The sequence below is a fragment of the Mustela lutreola genome, chromosome 10 (assembly GCF_030435805.1).
Source record: "Mustela lutreola isolate mMusLut2 chromosome 10, mMusLut2.pri, whole genome shotgun sequence".
Classification (NCBI taxonomy): domain Eukaryota; kingdom Metazoa; phylum Chordata; class Mammalia; order Carnivora; family Mustelidae; genus Mustela; species Mustela lutreola.
The window spans coordinates 8,244,766-8,256,999 of NC_081299.1; the positions used below are offsets into that span (position 1 = coordinate 8,244,766).

A 12,234-nucleotide genomic window follows, 5' to 3' on the forward strand; every position below is an offset into this window, starting at 1 on the left:
AGTCTATATATCTTTCTATATATCTCTCGATAACTACAGGGGGGCGTCCAGAAGCTACCCGCCATGGCCGTTGGGAACATCAACGAGCTGCCCGAGAACATTCTGCTGGAGCTGTTCACGCATGTGCCCGCCCGCCAGCTGCTGCTGCGCTGTCGCCTGGTCTGCAGCCTCTGGAGAGACCTCATTGACCTGGTGACACTCTGGAAGCGAAAGTGCCTGCGGGAGGGCTTCATCACTGAGGACTGGGACCAGCCCGTGGCCGACTGGAAGATCTTCTACTTCCTCCGCAGCCTCCACCGGAATCTCCTACACAACCCGTGTGCTGAAGGTGGGGTGCAGAGCAGGTCTGGCATGCCCCCAATGCACACACTGTCATGATAGTAGCTGGCTTTCATTATGCACTTACTATGAACTAGGCACCCTGGATGGTTTAACTCCTTTAATCCTCTCACAATAATCCTAAGAGGTAGATGCTGTTAGCACTCCCATTTTTCAGACGGGCAAACTGAGGCAGAGAGGCATTTTTGTATTCCAAACCTTATTTCCCCAGTGACCTTTCCTAGGAGAGGGACTGTTGGCCAGTTGGGACTACCTGTGCCCAAAATACAAGACCAGGAATTCAGAGCCATATTCTGTTGGCCTAGTTCCAAGACTCCAGGGCTAGGCTTCCTAGGACTGCCCCAGAGAGCAAAGCGGACTTTACTTATGGAAGAATGAGAGATCCAGTCTTCTTTCCAGCATTTACAACAGGTAAAACAAAACTTCTGCATCACCTGGAGCTCCCTTTTTCCTTTACTGTGCTGTAACCCATCGGCTGGACACTGGGATGAGATGGGAGGCTCGTTTCCCGTTGTGTGGCCAAATTCTGGAGCAAGATAATGATGACATGACTCCAAGCTGTCCACAGTTTCAGATGCCTGCCTCTGTTGACTCCCCAACAGCCATGTTCTTGACCACCAGCTGGTATACTGTGGTCCATAAGCCAAATCTGGCCCAGAAGCTAAAAGTCATTTTTGCACTTATTTTAAAAAAAAAAAAAAAAAAGACTGCAACAGAGATAGATAGTGTATAGCCCACAAAACCTACAGTATTTTGGCCCTTTACAGAAAATGTTTGCCAGCCCTTGTTCTTAACTCTGGTTTACAGTGGACAAAACCAAAGCTCAGAGAGGGAAAGCAACTTATCTAAGGTCACACAGCCCAGTATCTGGACAAACCCCAGATCGGCCTGGTGGGGGTCAGAGTGTTCTCCATCCCTGAAGGAGATTCACGTGGTCATTCACATGGTCACGTGTCTTGGGATTCCCAGTGGGAATCACCATGATGCTGGGCACATAGGCAGTATCTAATAGAAGACAGCCACTGTTGATCTGCAGTGTCCTACAGCACGGGGCTCGAGGGCAGCTGCAGAGATTCAGGGAGAGGACCGGGGAGGAAGGGGCTCTTGTGAGAAAGAGACCACTGGGGAGGGGGGGGCTTCCCTATGATGTAAATTCTGCTTTATGGCCAGAGGGCTTTGAATTCTGGAGCCTGGACGTGAATGGAGGTGATGAGTGGAAGGTGGAGGACCTCTCTAAAGACCAGAGGAAGGAATTCCCCAATGACCAGGTCAAGAAATACTTCGTGACTTCTTATTAGTAAGATCCGAGGCTGGGGAAGTGTTGGGGTGGGGGGAAACCCAAGACACTTCACCCTGGGGTCTCCTGCTCTGGGAAGGGCAGTCCTAGCCCCTTCCCCCCCAGTGCCCTAGTGCTGAGCCCCAGTCCCTCCCACCCCTCTGCCCGCCCCCAGCACCTGCCTCAAGTCCCAGGTGGTGGACCTCAAGGCCGAAGGGTATTGGGAGGAGCTGATGGACACCACACGGCCGGACATCGAGGTCAAGGACTGGTGAGTGCCTGGGGCGAGGGTCTGGGGGAGGGGGGCCTGCCACTCAGGCGCCCCACCCCCACCCTGCCCCCCCATCTCCAAGGCCCTGATGGGCCCTCCCTCTGCCCGCAGGTTCGCAGCCAGGCCGGACTGCGGGTCCAAGTACCAGCTGTGTGTTCAGCTCCTGTCGTCAGCACACGCACCTCTGGGGACCTTCCAGCCAGATCCGGCAACGATCCAGCAGAAGAGCGATGCCAAGTGGAGGGAGGTGTGTGGGCGAGAAAGAGGGCAGGTAGCACGTCGCCCAAGGTGGAGACTGCAGTCAAACAGTCTTGGGTTCAGATCCCAGCTCTGCTGTTTCTCACCTGGGCCTTGGTCGCTCAGGGTCTGAAATGATGCTGGTAAAGCCATGTTCAAAAAGGTTGACTGTTATTAGTTATTAATATCAGTTATTACTACTATCTACACCAGGGACACCAAATATTTTCTTATCAGGCCAAATACAAATATTTTGGGCTTTGAAGGCCAAGTTGTCCCTGTCCCAACTACTAAGCTCTTTAACTCTGCCACTGCGTGGTGAAAGCAGCTTTATGGACATGGCTGTGTTCCAATAAAACTTTATTTACAAAATTCTACAAAAGGGCAGTGGGCCCCTGGGCCACAGTTTGCCAGTACTGTCCAGCAGAATTTTCTGCAGCCATAGAAATGGTCTGTCTGCACCTGTATGGTATGTTATAGCCACATGTGACCATGGAGCACTTCCTCAGAGCCAGATTCTGCTGTGACTGAGGAACTAAATTTTTAATTTTATCTAATTTTCATGAATTTCAGCTTAAATAGCCACACGTGCCCAGGGATGACCATAGTGGACATCTTTTGGCAGTTTATAGACTTTCCTTCTGTTCCCTTCAGTTCCTTTGAGTTGCCCTTGGGTAATCCTGGGGAGTGGACCCAGGAGGATTTTGCCCCATTTTACAGAGGAGGAAACTGAGGCAGAGAGGGGAAGTGGCCTGCCCCAAATCACAGAATTAGAGCTAGCACTGAGTTCTGCAGAGTCTTGGTCCACCACTAAGACCTCGGCCCCTTCCTTGTTCTTTTTTTTTTTTTTTTTTACGATTTTATTTATTTATTTGACAGACAGGGATTACAAGTAGGCAGAGAGCAGGCAGAGAGAGGAGGAAGCAGGCTCCCTGCTGAGCAGAGAACCCGATGTGGGGCTCAATCCCAGGACCCTGGGATCATGACCTGAGCCGAAGGCAGAGGCTTGAACTCGCTGAGCCACCCAGGCGCCCCCCCTTCCTTGTTCCTGACCTCTCTCCCTCTCTCCACCTGTCCCCCACCCAGGTCTCTCACACGTTCTCCAACTACCCGCCCGGCGTCCGCTACATCTGGTTTCAGCACGGCGGCGTGGACACTCACTACTGGGCCGGCTGGTACGGCCCGAGGGTCACCAACAGCAGTATCACCATTGGACCTCCCCTGCCTTGACACCCCCCAAGCCCTGATCTGCCAAACCCTGACTGCTGTCAGAGAAGGGCTGGGTTAGGGAAGGGGAGGGGGACCAGGCTCCCCCAGACCTCCTAGTTCATCCTTGCCCCTCGGTTGCCTATTTTGTGGAGCCTCTCAGTTTGTGCAGCCCTCACAAGCTGGGGGGGGGGGGGCAGTGCTCTAGGCCCAAAGTCTCAACCTGAATGATGTCAGGGGAGGCCTGGTGTCAGGCCCTTTAAGAGATGGGGCCCCTGAGGTTGGGGAGGTGCAAGGTGTTCTCCCAGGCTCCTCCAGGAGTGGTCTCCAAGCTCAGATGCCAACCTAGATGTGTGTCTCTTCCTTCCCCTCCTGGGTCCTTCCTCCCTGTCTCCATTGGGGGCCCTCGGAGCAGGGATAATCTGGACAACTGGCCAGCCTGTGGCTGCTCTGGCTAGTGCAGATGCTGGGAGGTGACCATGTAGCTCAGCCAGATCTGGGAGTGGAAGGGGGGCTGTGCTGGCCTGTCCTCTGCTTCATCCTGCCACTCCCAAACTTTGCCTGCCTGCTCAGAGACATGACTTTGACCCAGAGGCTCAGGTCTAGTCTGAGAGGGTCAGGGCCAAGATGGAGTGGGGGCCAGGTCAGGTCTGGACGGGCCTCACTGTCAATGAAGCCCAGAAGTCAGATGGGCATCAAGTGGGGGTAGGATCTTCAGAAGACCCCTGGAATTCTGTGCATGGTAACCCAGGGCAGGGGAGGAGTGCATCAGACCCTGAATCTGAGAGCTGCGGCACATAAGCCCTGGGATGAGGTGAGTGGTTTTCAAGGACCACCTGTCCGCCTCTATGCCTAGACCAGCTGCCCCGGGGCTTGGAATGTCCTAACCTACCCTTGGAACTGCCTTTCCTTGCACCTCCCCACCCTGCCCAACCTTACTCCTGCCTCTCCCTCCTGCTGGAAGGACAGCAGTGCTCGGGTTCTGCCCCTGCTGCATGCAGCTAAATAAAAGGTATTTTCGGCCCAACCTTTGTCCTGTGGTTTCTGGTAGGAAAGGCAAATTTAATGGTAGGTCCTGCCCTGGACCTGCAGAAGGTGAGCCTGTGTGGCTTCTGTCCAAGGTGCAGGGAATGACTGACACTTCAGGAGGCAGACTATGGCAGGACCCTCATACAGACTCCTTAATGAGCTGCCAACATCTCACCCCAGCAGCCCTCCAGTACTGCTAGCTTTCTCCAGAGGCCCGGCCACACAAAGCTGGGGTGAGGGGGGAGCAGTGGATATCTGAGATACACCTCATGCTGGGTGTGCCGTCGCAGGCTCACTGCTCACTGGTATCTTACTTACTCTGCCAAGAGCTTTACTGACATTAAGTGAAGCCAAAGCATTTAGAACGGTGTATGGCACACAGTGTGTGCTCAATGTACGGTTTAATTATCTCAATAGTCAGCTGGATTAGGGCCTCAGCCTTGGCAGGGACACCACTCACTAGCTATATGTAAGTTAGCAGAAGACACCTTTGGGGGACACGCAGCCCTGATGAGTTAAAAAGGTGGCCTGAGCAGGGCACCTTTGTGCAGTGCACAACCTGCACAACCGTTTTTGGTTGCCTTAAGTAGGTGCTTGATGATTACCGGTTGAAGGAGTTAAGGAATTAATAACAAAAATGCGGAGATTTTTCCTTTGAGTAAACTGAGGTCTCCCTGAGGCCGAACCCTAGTGAAGGTAAAAGTCCTGCTCCAGCCCCCTAGAGTGTCCACAATCTCCTTCCGGGAAGAGTCCCGCCTCCCTCCCTACAGCGGAGCGAACTGGTGAAGCGGCCTCAGAGTGGCCTGCGCAGAGGTGGCGACTAGGTTCGGTGAACGCCCTCTCTTCCCGGAAAGCAAAGGGAAGCGGTGGGACCCTACTGCTGAGCCGCCGATTACCTGGAGGAGAAGACAGATTGAGGCTGCGAGGTTGGGGGAGGCCGTCGCGCGACCCCCGGCACTGCGGACCCCAAGATCGCCGCGGAGTAGCTGCGGTAGAAGCGGGCAGCGGGCTTGGGGAAGGCGGTGGGCGGGGAGAAGGCGGTGGGCGGGGAGAAGGCGGGGCGGGGCGAAGCGGTGGGCGCGGCCCCGGAGCCCGAGGGGGCGGTCCGAGCGCGCGCGTGACACGGGGCGGGGCGGGGCGACAGTGGACAGCGCAGCCGAGGCCGGAGGCTCCAGACCGACGCGGAGGTCCGGTCCCGCCGGGCGTCCCGCCCCGCGTCCAGGTCGCGGCCCAGCTTGGGGAACGGGCGCGGGGGGAGACAGGCGGGGGAAGAGCTGGGTGTCCCGCACCCGAAGGCGGGGGTGGCGGACGGGGGGCGGGGCGTTAACTGAGCCGGTGGCGCTGTCCACCTCGGGCCTCCGGGACAGCGGGGTAGGGGCCCGGGCGGCGCGCGGTACGCGCGAGACCAAATCCCACGCGGCCGGGCCCTGGCTCAGACTTCGGGAAGTGCTGCCTGGGAGCGACACCCTGGCCACAGCTCGCTAGTGGCGCCCCAGCCCAGGGCCGATCTGGGACCTCCCGGCACACGCACGCCCGCCGGTCCTGGGACGGGCCAAACTTTCCCAAGCCTCAGCTTCTGCTTTTGAGAAACGGGCTTAGTAACCGTGCTTACAGGGGTCGTTGAGAAGGTCGCGACTCTGGCCGGGCACGTGGGAAGCACAGGGACACCCCCCCCCGGGGGGTGGGGGAACCTCACCCCATGCCCCATTCGTGCACAGTCAGGCCTCGCCCTAGACCCACGAACGCCAGAAACTAGGGGAGGGGGTGCGACGAATAACGTGCGACCAGAGCCAGAGACCAGACTCTGGACGCCTGGGAGAGGAGCTCTTCGCACCTAAGTCGCCTCTGACTCCCACCCAGCGACTTTTATTTGGCCTAGAGAGTGCTTTTAGAAGTTGCCAACATTTAAAAACCGACAGGTTTCATATTTTCGAAACTGCTTATGTAGAGTTCCTTCTGAAAAAGCAGAAGACCTAGCCACATAGAGTTTTTCCCGTCATAGCATTTTTGCACAAGGTACAAGTACCTTATTTATTGTTCTCTGCGGTGCAGCCATGTTCCTGTCTGGGCGGGAGCCACAGGAGACGCTGTGCGTCTGCTCTCGTTTTTGCTGGGATGGTGGCTTTGAGAAGTCTGTGGATTCTTTGGCCAAGTCTCTATGGAAAATGAGAAGCCTCCTCAGAGACTTCACCTGTGGGAGAATAACCCCTCCCTCTCCCACCTGTGAGCGGATAAGGCCCATCTGAGTGACAGGGGCTGGCCTTCCCTCCCCGACCCCCCCCCCCACCCTGGGGTGGGGTGGGGAGGGTCCCCTTAAAGATCTGAACAGCCAGGCAGGATTCAGGCTGGGGTAGTAGCACTGTAAAATTTTCCAAAACCCTTGTGCCATTCAGGTGTAGAGGGAGGAAGGTGTTCTTGGGAGCCGCTGACTACTACTGACGAGCGTTTTTGCTCTAACGATAGAGAAGTAATGATGTCCGCCCGGTGCTAAAGGCTTGCCTTGTACTAACTCAGACCTCCCGGCCCTGCTGAGGCTGGGACAGTCATTCGCTCCTCTTAAGGCTCTCCAGCTAGCCACTGCAGGCCAGGATTGAACCCCTGCCTGGTCTTGCTCAGGATCCCTCAATCGGCTTTGCAGTTTCTGAGCATTTCAAAATGGGCTCTGGCCTGATGCCCCAACCAGGATGGAGAGGCAGGTCCTCCTCGCTGCGGTGTCTTATCACATCTGGCTTCCAGGTCAACGTGAGCGATTTGGGGAGAAGTTGGTTTTAGCAATTAGCCCCACCCCTTAGTGAAGCTGTGACACAGAACGTGAAATCTTTCTTACACCCACAGACAAACAGTGACTTCCCAGCACTGAAATAACCTGACCACAGACTTCTGCAGAGCTTGCAGACAGTGGCGTGGCCTTGGCAAGGTCTGCCAGTTCACTGGGCCCGGCAACTTAAAATAAAGCAATTATTTTTTTTAACAGGGCCGGGGGATAGGGGAGGAATGGGTGCAGGGGGTGGGGGTCAGGAGAGGGCCTCTTTAAATATCAGCCCCTGAAATCTTTGTTAATATTTTTATTACACTCTTTCAAATGTGTGTAACGTGTGTGAGTGCTCTCTATTCTGACGGCCCACTGCGTACCCAGGAGAAGGCCTGACCCCTTTTGTTTCACAAAAGAAAAAGGATGAAGAGCCCCTGGCCCAGGTCCCTGGAAATCTGAGGGGTCCACCTCCTTGGTCAGGGCTCATAAACACTGTTGCCCCCTACAGGCCTGTGGGCAACGCCTGCCTCCCCCGCCTCCTCGCCTCTCCCACCAGCCATGGCCCTGGTCAGCATCAACGAGCTGCCCGAGAACATTCTGCTGGAGGTGTTCACGCACGCGCCCGCCCGCCAGCTGCTGCGCTGTCGCCTGGTCTGCAGCCTCTGGAGAGACCTCATTGACCTGGTGACACTCTGGAAGCGAAAGTGCCTGCGGGAGGGCTTCATCACTGAGGACTGGGACCAGCCCGTGGCCGACTGGAAGGTCTTCTATTTCCTGTGCAGCCTCCGCCGGAATCTCCTGCGGAACCCGTGTGCGGAAGGTGGGCTCGGGGCTGCCCTGGGGCTGGCTCCCCACCTTTCCTGAAACTCAGGGCCTTTGCACCTGCGATTCCCACACTATCTGGAATGTTGTCTCACACCTGGACCACTCTCTGGCACCTGTACCACTCGCCCTTGGTTCCTCCTCGTTCTTCGTTCTTCAGGTCTCTGTTCAGACACCTGGCCTGGTCCCCTGCTCCCCCGCCTTTATCCGGTCTCTCCTGTTTCGTTCCTCCGTAGCGCCTTCATAACCTGTAATTATGTTTTATCTCATAGCTTTTGTTTTTTTTTTTCCTCTGCTACAAACTTCAAGGTCCAGGGGCCTAATGGGTCTTGGTCACCACTCTACCGACACGAGTGTCCACAGTAATGCCTTCACATAGTGCTGGAAAGACGTTTGTTGAATGAACAAACTGCACATTCAGCTTTCCCTCTCTTGCTCCGTCCAAGCTGCCTGACTCATACAGAAGGTCCCTCCGTGCTGGGCCCTAGACTTCGCTGGGCTCGGGGCTTCACAAATGTCCTTCTCCCGTTGTCCCCATTCCCCAGAGGAAGGAAAGGATTTTCAGAGGTGACTGTAATCACGTCACTTGAGGCCCCTGTTTAACTTACTAGGTTCTCTTGTACTTGCCAGGGTCTTTTTCCTTCATTGAGCACCTACTGCATACCACACACCAGGCTTCTTGTGGGGGGGCTAGGGCAACAGTTAATGGTTTGTACACAGTTTGTACCCTTAGAATCCCCATTGGGCCGATTTTCTCTCTTGAACCTCATGAGGACCCCAGGAGTTAACCAAATAAGCAGGGTTGGCTCCATTTTATGAGTGGCGAGCATTAGGCCCCATGGTGAGGATTCTGCCCTGAAACTGCCCAGTTGCTGGGGTCTGGTCCTGACCGATGAAGGCCCTCAGGCCCCTCTTGGAGTCCCCACTGACCGTGGCTCAGTCTCTCTGCCTGCCCCAGATTCCGCTCAGAAGCCGCCCAGCCAGGCCGCCAGCTCAGCTCCCACAGCTCCACGGAGCCCACCTGCAGCGCTAACTTACACTGGGCTGTGGGCCGGCAGCCGGCAGGCCAGCCTCACTTGGACCTCCTTGAGCCTGAGCTCGGCACAGCCGGCTCCTGGATTTCTGTGGTATTCCCCTGCTTCTCTCCTGGCAGGCCCCAGGGCACCTGGGGAATAGGTGCGGGCTCCTAGTAGAGGGAACAATTTGGAAAAGTTCCCTTGGTGATTGTTCTGGAAAGTCTTGGTAGGGAAACACTGCTGGGTGTAAGGTCCCCTCGGTTCAGTGTGGAGGAGACCGGAACCTGCCAAGCCAACCTGGTGGGGATCGCGAATACGGGTTCGCTGTGCGCCTCCAGCACTGAGGATGGCCACCTTCACGGTTATCTCTCCCACCCTGGGCAGAGGGGCTCCGAGCTGGCAGAGCAGCAAACCCAGAAAATTGTTCCGTGGGCCCCCCCGGGGTATCAGTTACATAGTTAGGGTATCAGGGGAAATGTGAGTCGTCACGTACGTGGTCTGCATTGGGACAAACGGACATTAGTCATTAAGAGCAGAAATATTATCATAGGCCCTTCATAACTTCCTGTTTTGAGAACTGAAACTTCAGTATTTCCCAGAATCCCCCAGCAACACCAAAGGAAGAAAAGGCTAGTTTAGAATTCCTGGTAATACTTTTTTTTTTTTACCCCCTCCAGCCTCATGTTAGGAGTCAAACCAGTCAGGGATGAAGTGGGAGAGAGAAGGTCCCAGATCAGAGCTGATGTGGTGAGGACAGTTGGAGACACGCTGGGAGGAAGGGCACTGTGTCGGAGTGCTTCGAGGCACAGTTGGGGTGCACACTTGAGATGGGAGCCTGAACAGGCCATGCCTTAAACCCCTCCTCCCTCCCTGGCTCAGGTGGGCAGGACCGGACCAAATGTTTACACAGGGGATCTGACCTTGGCTTCTGTTTTTCCCTAGAGGATCTGACATCCTGGCAAATTGACTCCAATGGCGGAGACGAGTGGAAGGTAGAGAGCCTCCCTGGAGACCATGGGACAGATTTTCCAGACTCCAAAGTCAAGAAGTACTTTGTCACATCTTTTGGGTAAGATTAACAACTTGAGCTGGCAGTGTCGAGAGGGAGAAGGGTCAGGACCCCTTTTGCCAAATCTCAGGCCTAAGTGAGGGCCCCCCTGTGCAGCTGGAGGCAGTTTCCAGACAGGCGGAGTCCCACTTTTAGGAAGTACTCAGTGGCCACGATTAATAGCCGTGGAGGGTGGAGTCCAGTGCGGGGGCCTAGGAGCCACTGGGTGACTAGGGTGAGGCAGAGATGCCTATAGGTTCCTCATCTAGAACAGGGGTTCCTGGAGGTGCCCTCGTTGGGACCCTTGAACTAGATCACGTGCCACCTAGGCACAATAGGGTCAGGGCCTCTGCGTGTTTCTCCTAGGCCAGCGACAGCCAGAGGCAGAGGTCCTGCAGCAGTCTGGGGACACTGCTGGGTCCTGGCCATGCAAAGCACACCTGGGAACATAAGTCTTTCCTTTTGCTCCCCAGGATGTGCCTCAAGTCCCAGCTGGTGGACCTCAAGGCCGAGGGCTACTGGGAGGATCTGCTGGACACATTCCGGCCTGAAATCGAGGTTAAGGACTGGTGAGTAGGGCTTGCGCCACGCTCCACAGCCTTCCCTCTTCTCTTCCTGAGGATACCTAGAGGCAGCGCCCACTCTTTGCCTGGCGGTGTCCTGGGGTAGGTGCTGCCCCGGGAGCCGGCACTTGCTCATTCCACTTTACAGATGGGGAGACCGAGGCCTACCCATAAGCTGTCGCAGACGGCACTAGAGCATCAGAGGCAGCACGGCGCAGCCTCCCTGGACTTCACTCCCTTCCCTTGCATCCATCCCATCTGCCTCCCCTGGTCCCTTCTCTGGGCTCCCCTCAGCGCTTTCCCAGAATCCTGCTCTGTGCCCAGAGCTGTGCAAGGCTCTGGCTTGGCCCGCAGTGGAGGAAGGACCCCAGTGCCAGCCAGGGCCACCACTCTAAGGGTGTGTGTGTCGGGGGGGGAGATGGTATTGAGGAACGTGGTATTGAGGAACATGAGGAGGACAGCAGGGCTAAGCAGAGGGTGAGCTCTGCCAGCTCCCATCACAGGCCGCCCCTTGGATCTCCCACTGAACCCCCACTCTGAGCCATGATGACATACAGATGGCTCAGTTCCCACAGCCCAGGCCTTTATCTCCATAGAGAACCTTTTCATGTGTTAAGGGAACGTCTTCACTGGACACCCCAAAGGGTTGCCACTTTGCTCCGATATGGCCCCACACAGAGAGCCTGCAGATCCCAGGGGCATAGGAGGGCCCAGAGAGCAGTGAAACCAGCTGGGTCTCGGGCTCCAATCCGTGGGTCTGCTGCCTGCCCTCCTCCAAGGCCACCTTCTGTCTGGGGGTGCAAATGCTGAGCCCCACCTGCCCCCAGGTTCGCCGCCAGAGCCGACTGTGGCTGCACGTACCACATCCGAGTGCAGCTGGTCTCAGAAAACTACATCGTCCTGGCCTCCTTCGAGCCTCCGCCTGTGACCATTGATCAGTGGAACAGTGCCGAGTGGACAGAGGTGAGGCCTTTCCTGCTTGGCCCTCACCACCCCCTTCTCGGGGACCTCCTGCAGGACCTTCCTCTTGCCCGCTCCAGCAGAGTGATGGCCCCAGCCTTCCCCTCCCCAGCCCTGGTGACCTCTTCTTCTTCTCCCTTCCTCCCAGGTGTCCCACACTTTCTCGGATTACCCGTCAGGGGTCCGCCACATCCTCTTCCAGCACGGGGGCAAGGACACCCAGTTCTGGGCAGGCTGGTACGGGCCCCGTGTCACCAACAGCAGCATCATCATCACCCCTAAGATGACCAGGGACCGGGGGCCTCTCCACGGCTCAGCCTGAGACCCTGCAGGGGCAGGAGAAGGCTGCCCACCTGCCTTCCTCACTTCATCTGCACGGGCCCTTCTGACAGTCTGACATCCGCTGGCGTTCAGCCATCCACTCTCTGGGCCGCTCGACTTCCGGAGGTCCCCTCCAGCTGAGCCTGTAGTGGGCAGTGAGGGCCCCTACCCTGGGAGCCCCTACCCCAGTTCCAACCTTGGGCAAACCCAGCAATTTGTGGCAACTCCCTGTCATATACTCTGACATTTCCTGACAATAAATATTTTCAGTAAAACCAGCCTGGGGTGGGGTCTAGTGGCGGAAGCCCTGGTTGCTTCGGTGGAGAAGCTGCCCCTCCTCCCACGTTAGTTCGGCTGCTCCTGTCCCTCCCACTCCAGGTAGTGACTGCCCAGC

The 12,234-nt window shown here is 56.4% G+C and overlaps 2 protein-coding genes across 5 annotated transcripts; both read left to right on the top strand.

Annotated features, from left to right (window-relative positions):
• The first annotated feature begins 63 nt into the window (after window positions 1-63).
• FBXO44 (F-box protein 44) lies at window positions 64-4,356 on the top strand. Of its 3 annotated transcripts, none has more exons than XM_059135660.1 (5): window positions 64-328; window positions 1,510-1,636; window positions 1,791-1,886; window positions 1,998-2,133; window positions 3,210-4,356. In XM_059135660.1, exons 1-5 carry the CDS (start codon window positions 64-66, stop codon window positions 3,351-3,353), a joined length of 768 nt encoding a protein of 255 aa, XP_058991643.1. In that variant the 3' UTR covers window positions 3,354-4,356. The 3 variants fall into 3 exon arrangements, with proteins under 3 accessions (XP_058991643.1, XP_058991644.1, XP_058991645.1); XM_059135661.1 differs by having other exon boundaries at window positions 1,510-1,607; XM_059135662.1 differs by lacking the exon at window positions 1,791-1,886 and having other exon boundaries at window positions 1,510-1,607.
• Window positions 4,357-5,132: 776 nt separating this feature from the next.
• Window positions 5,133-12,118, top strand: LOC131809090 (F-box only protein 6-like). Of its 2 annotated transcripts, none has more exons than XM_059135657.1 (6): window positions 5,133-5,349; window positions 7,619-7,930; window positions 9,891-10,017; window positions 10,470-10,565; window positions 11,387-11,522; window positions 11,668-12,118. In XM_059135657.1, exons 2-6 carry the CDS (start codon window positions 7,669-7,671, stop codon window positions 11,839-11,841), a joined length of 795 nt encoding a protein of 264 aa, XP_058991640.1. In that variant the 5' UTR covers window positions 5,133-5,349; window positions 7,619-7,668; the 3' UTR covers window positions 11,842-12,118. The 2 variants fall into 2 exon arrangements, with proteins under 2 accessions (XP_058991640.1, XP_058991642.1); XM_059135659.1 differs by lacking the exon at window positions 5,133-5,349 and adding an exon at window positions 5,458-5,580.
• Window positions 12,119-12,234: the final 116 nt, after the last annotated feature.

Coding starts and splice junctions, on each gene's coding strand:
- FBXO44 (XM_059135660.1), top strand. CDS start 64: ATGGCCGTTGGGAACATCAACGAGCTGCCCGAGAACATTCTGCTGGAG. Junction 329..1,509: donor ACACAACCCGTGTGCTGAAG/GTGGGGTGCAGA, acceptor CTTTATGGCCAG/AGGGCTTTGAATTCTGGAGC. Junction 2,134..3,209: donor GCGATGCCAAGTGGAGGGAG/GTGTGTGGGCGA, acceptor TCCCCCACCCAG/GTCTCTCACACGTTCTCCAA.
- LOC131809090 (XM_059135657.1), top strand. CDS start 7,669: ATGGCCCTGGTCAGCATCAACGAGCTGCCCGAGAACATTCTGCTGGAG. Junction 10,018..10,469: donor TACTTTGTCACATCTTTTGG/GTAAGATTAACA, acceptor TTTGCTCCCCAG/GATGTGCCTCAAGTCCCAGC. Junction 10,566..11,386: donor GAAATCGAGGTTAAGGACTG/GTGAGTAGGGCT, acceptor ACCTGCCCCCAG/GTTCGCCGCCAGAGCCGACT.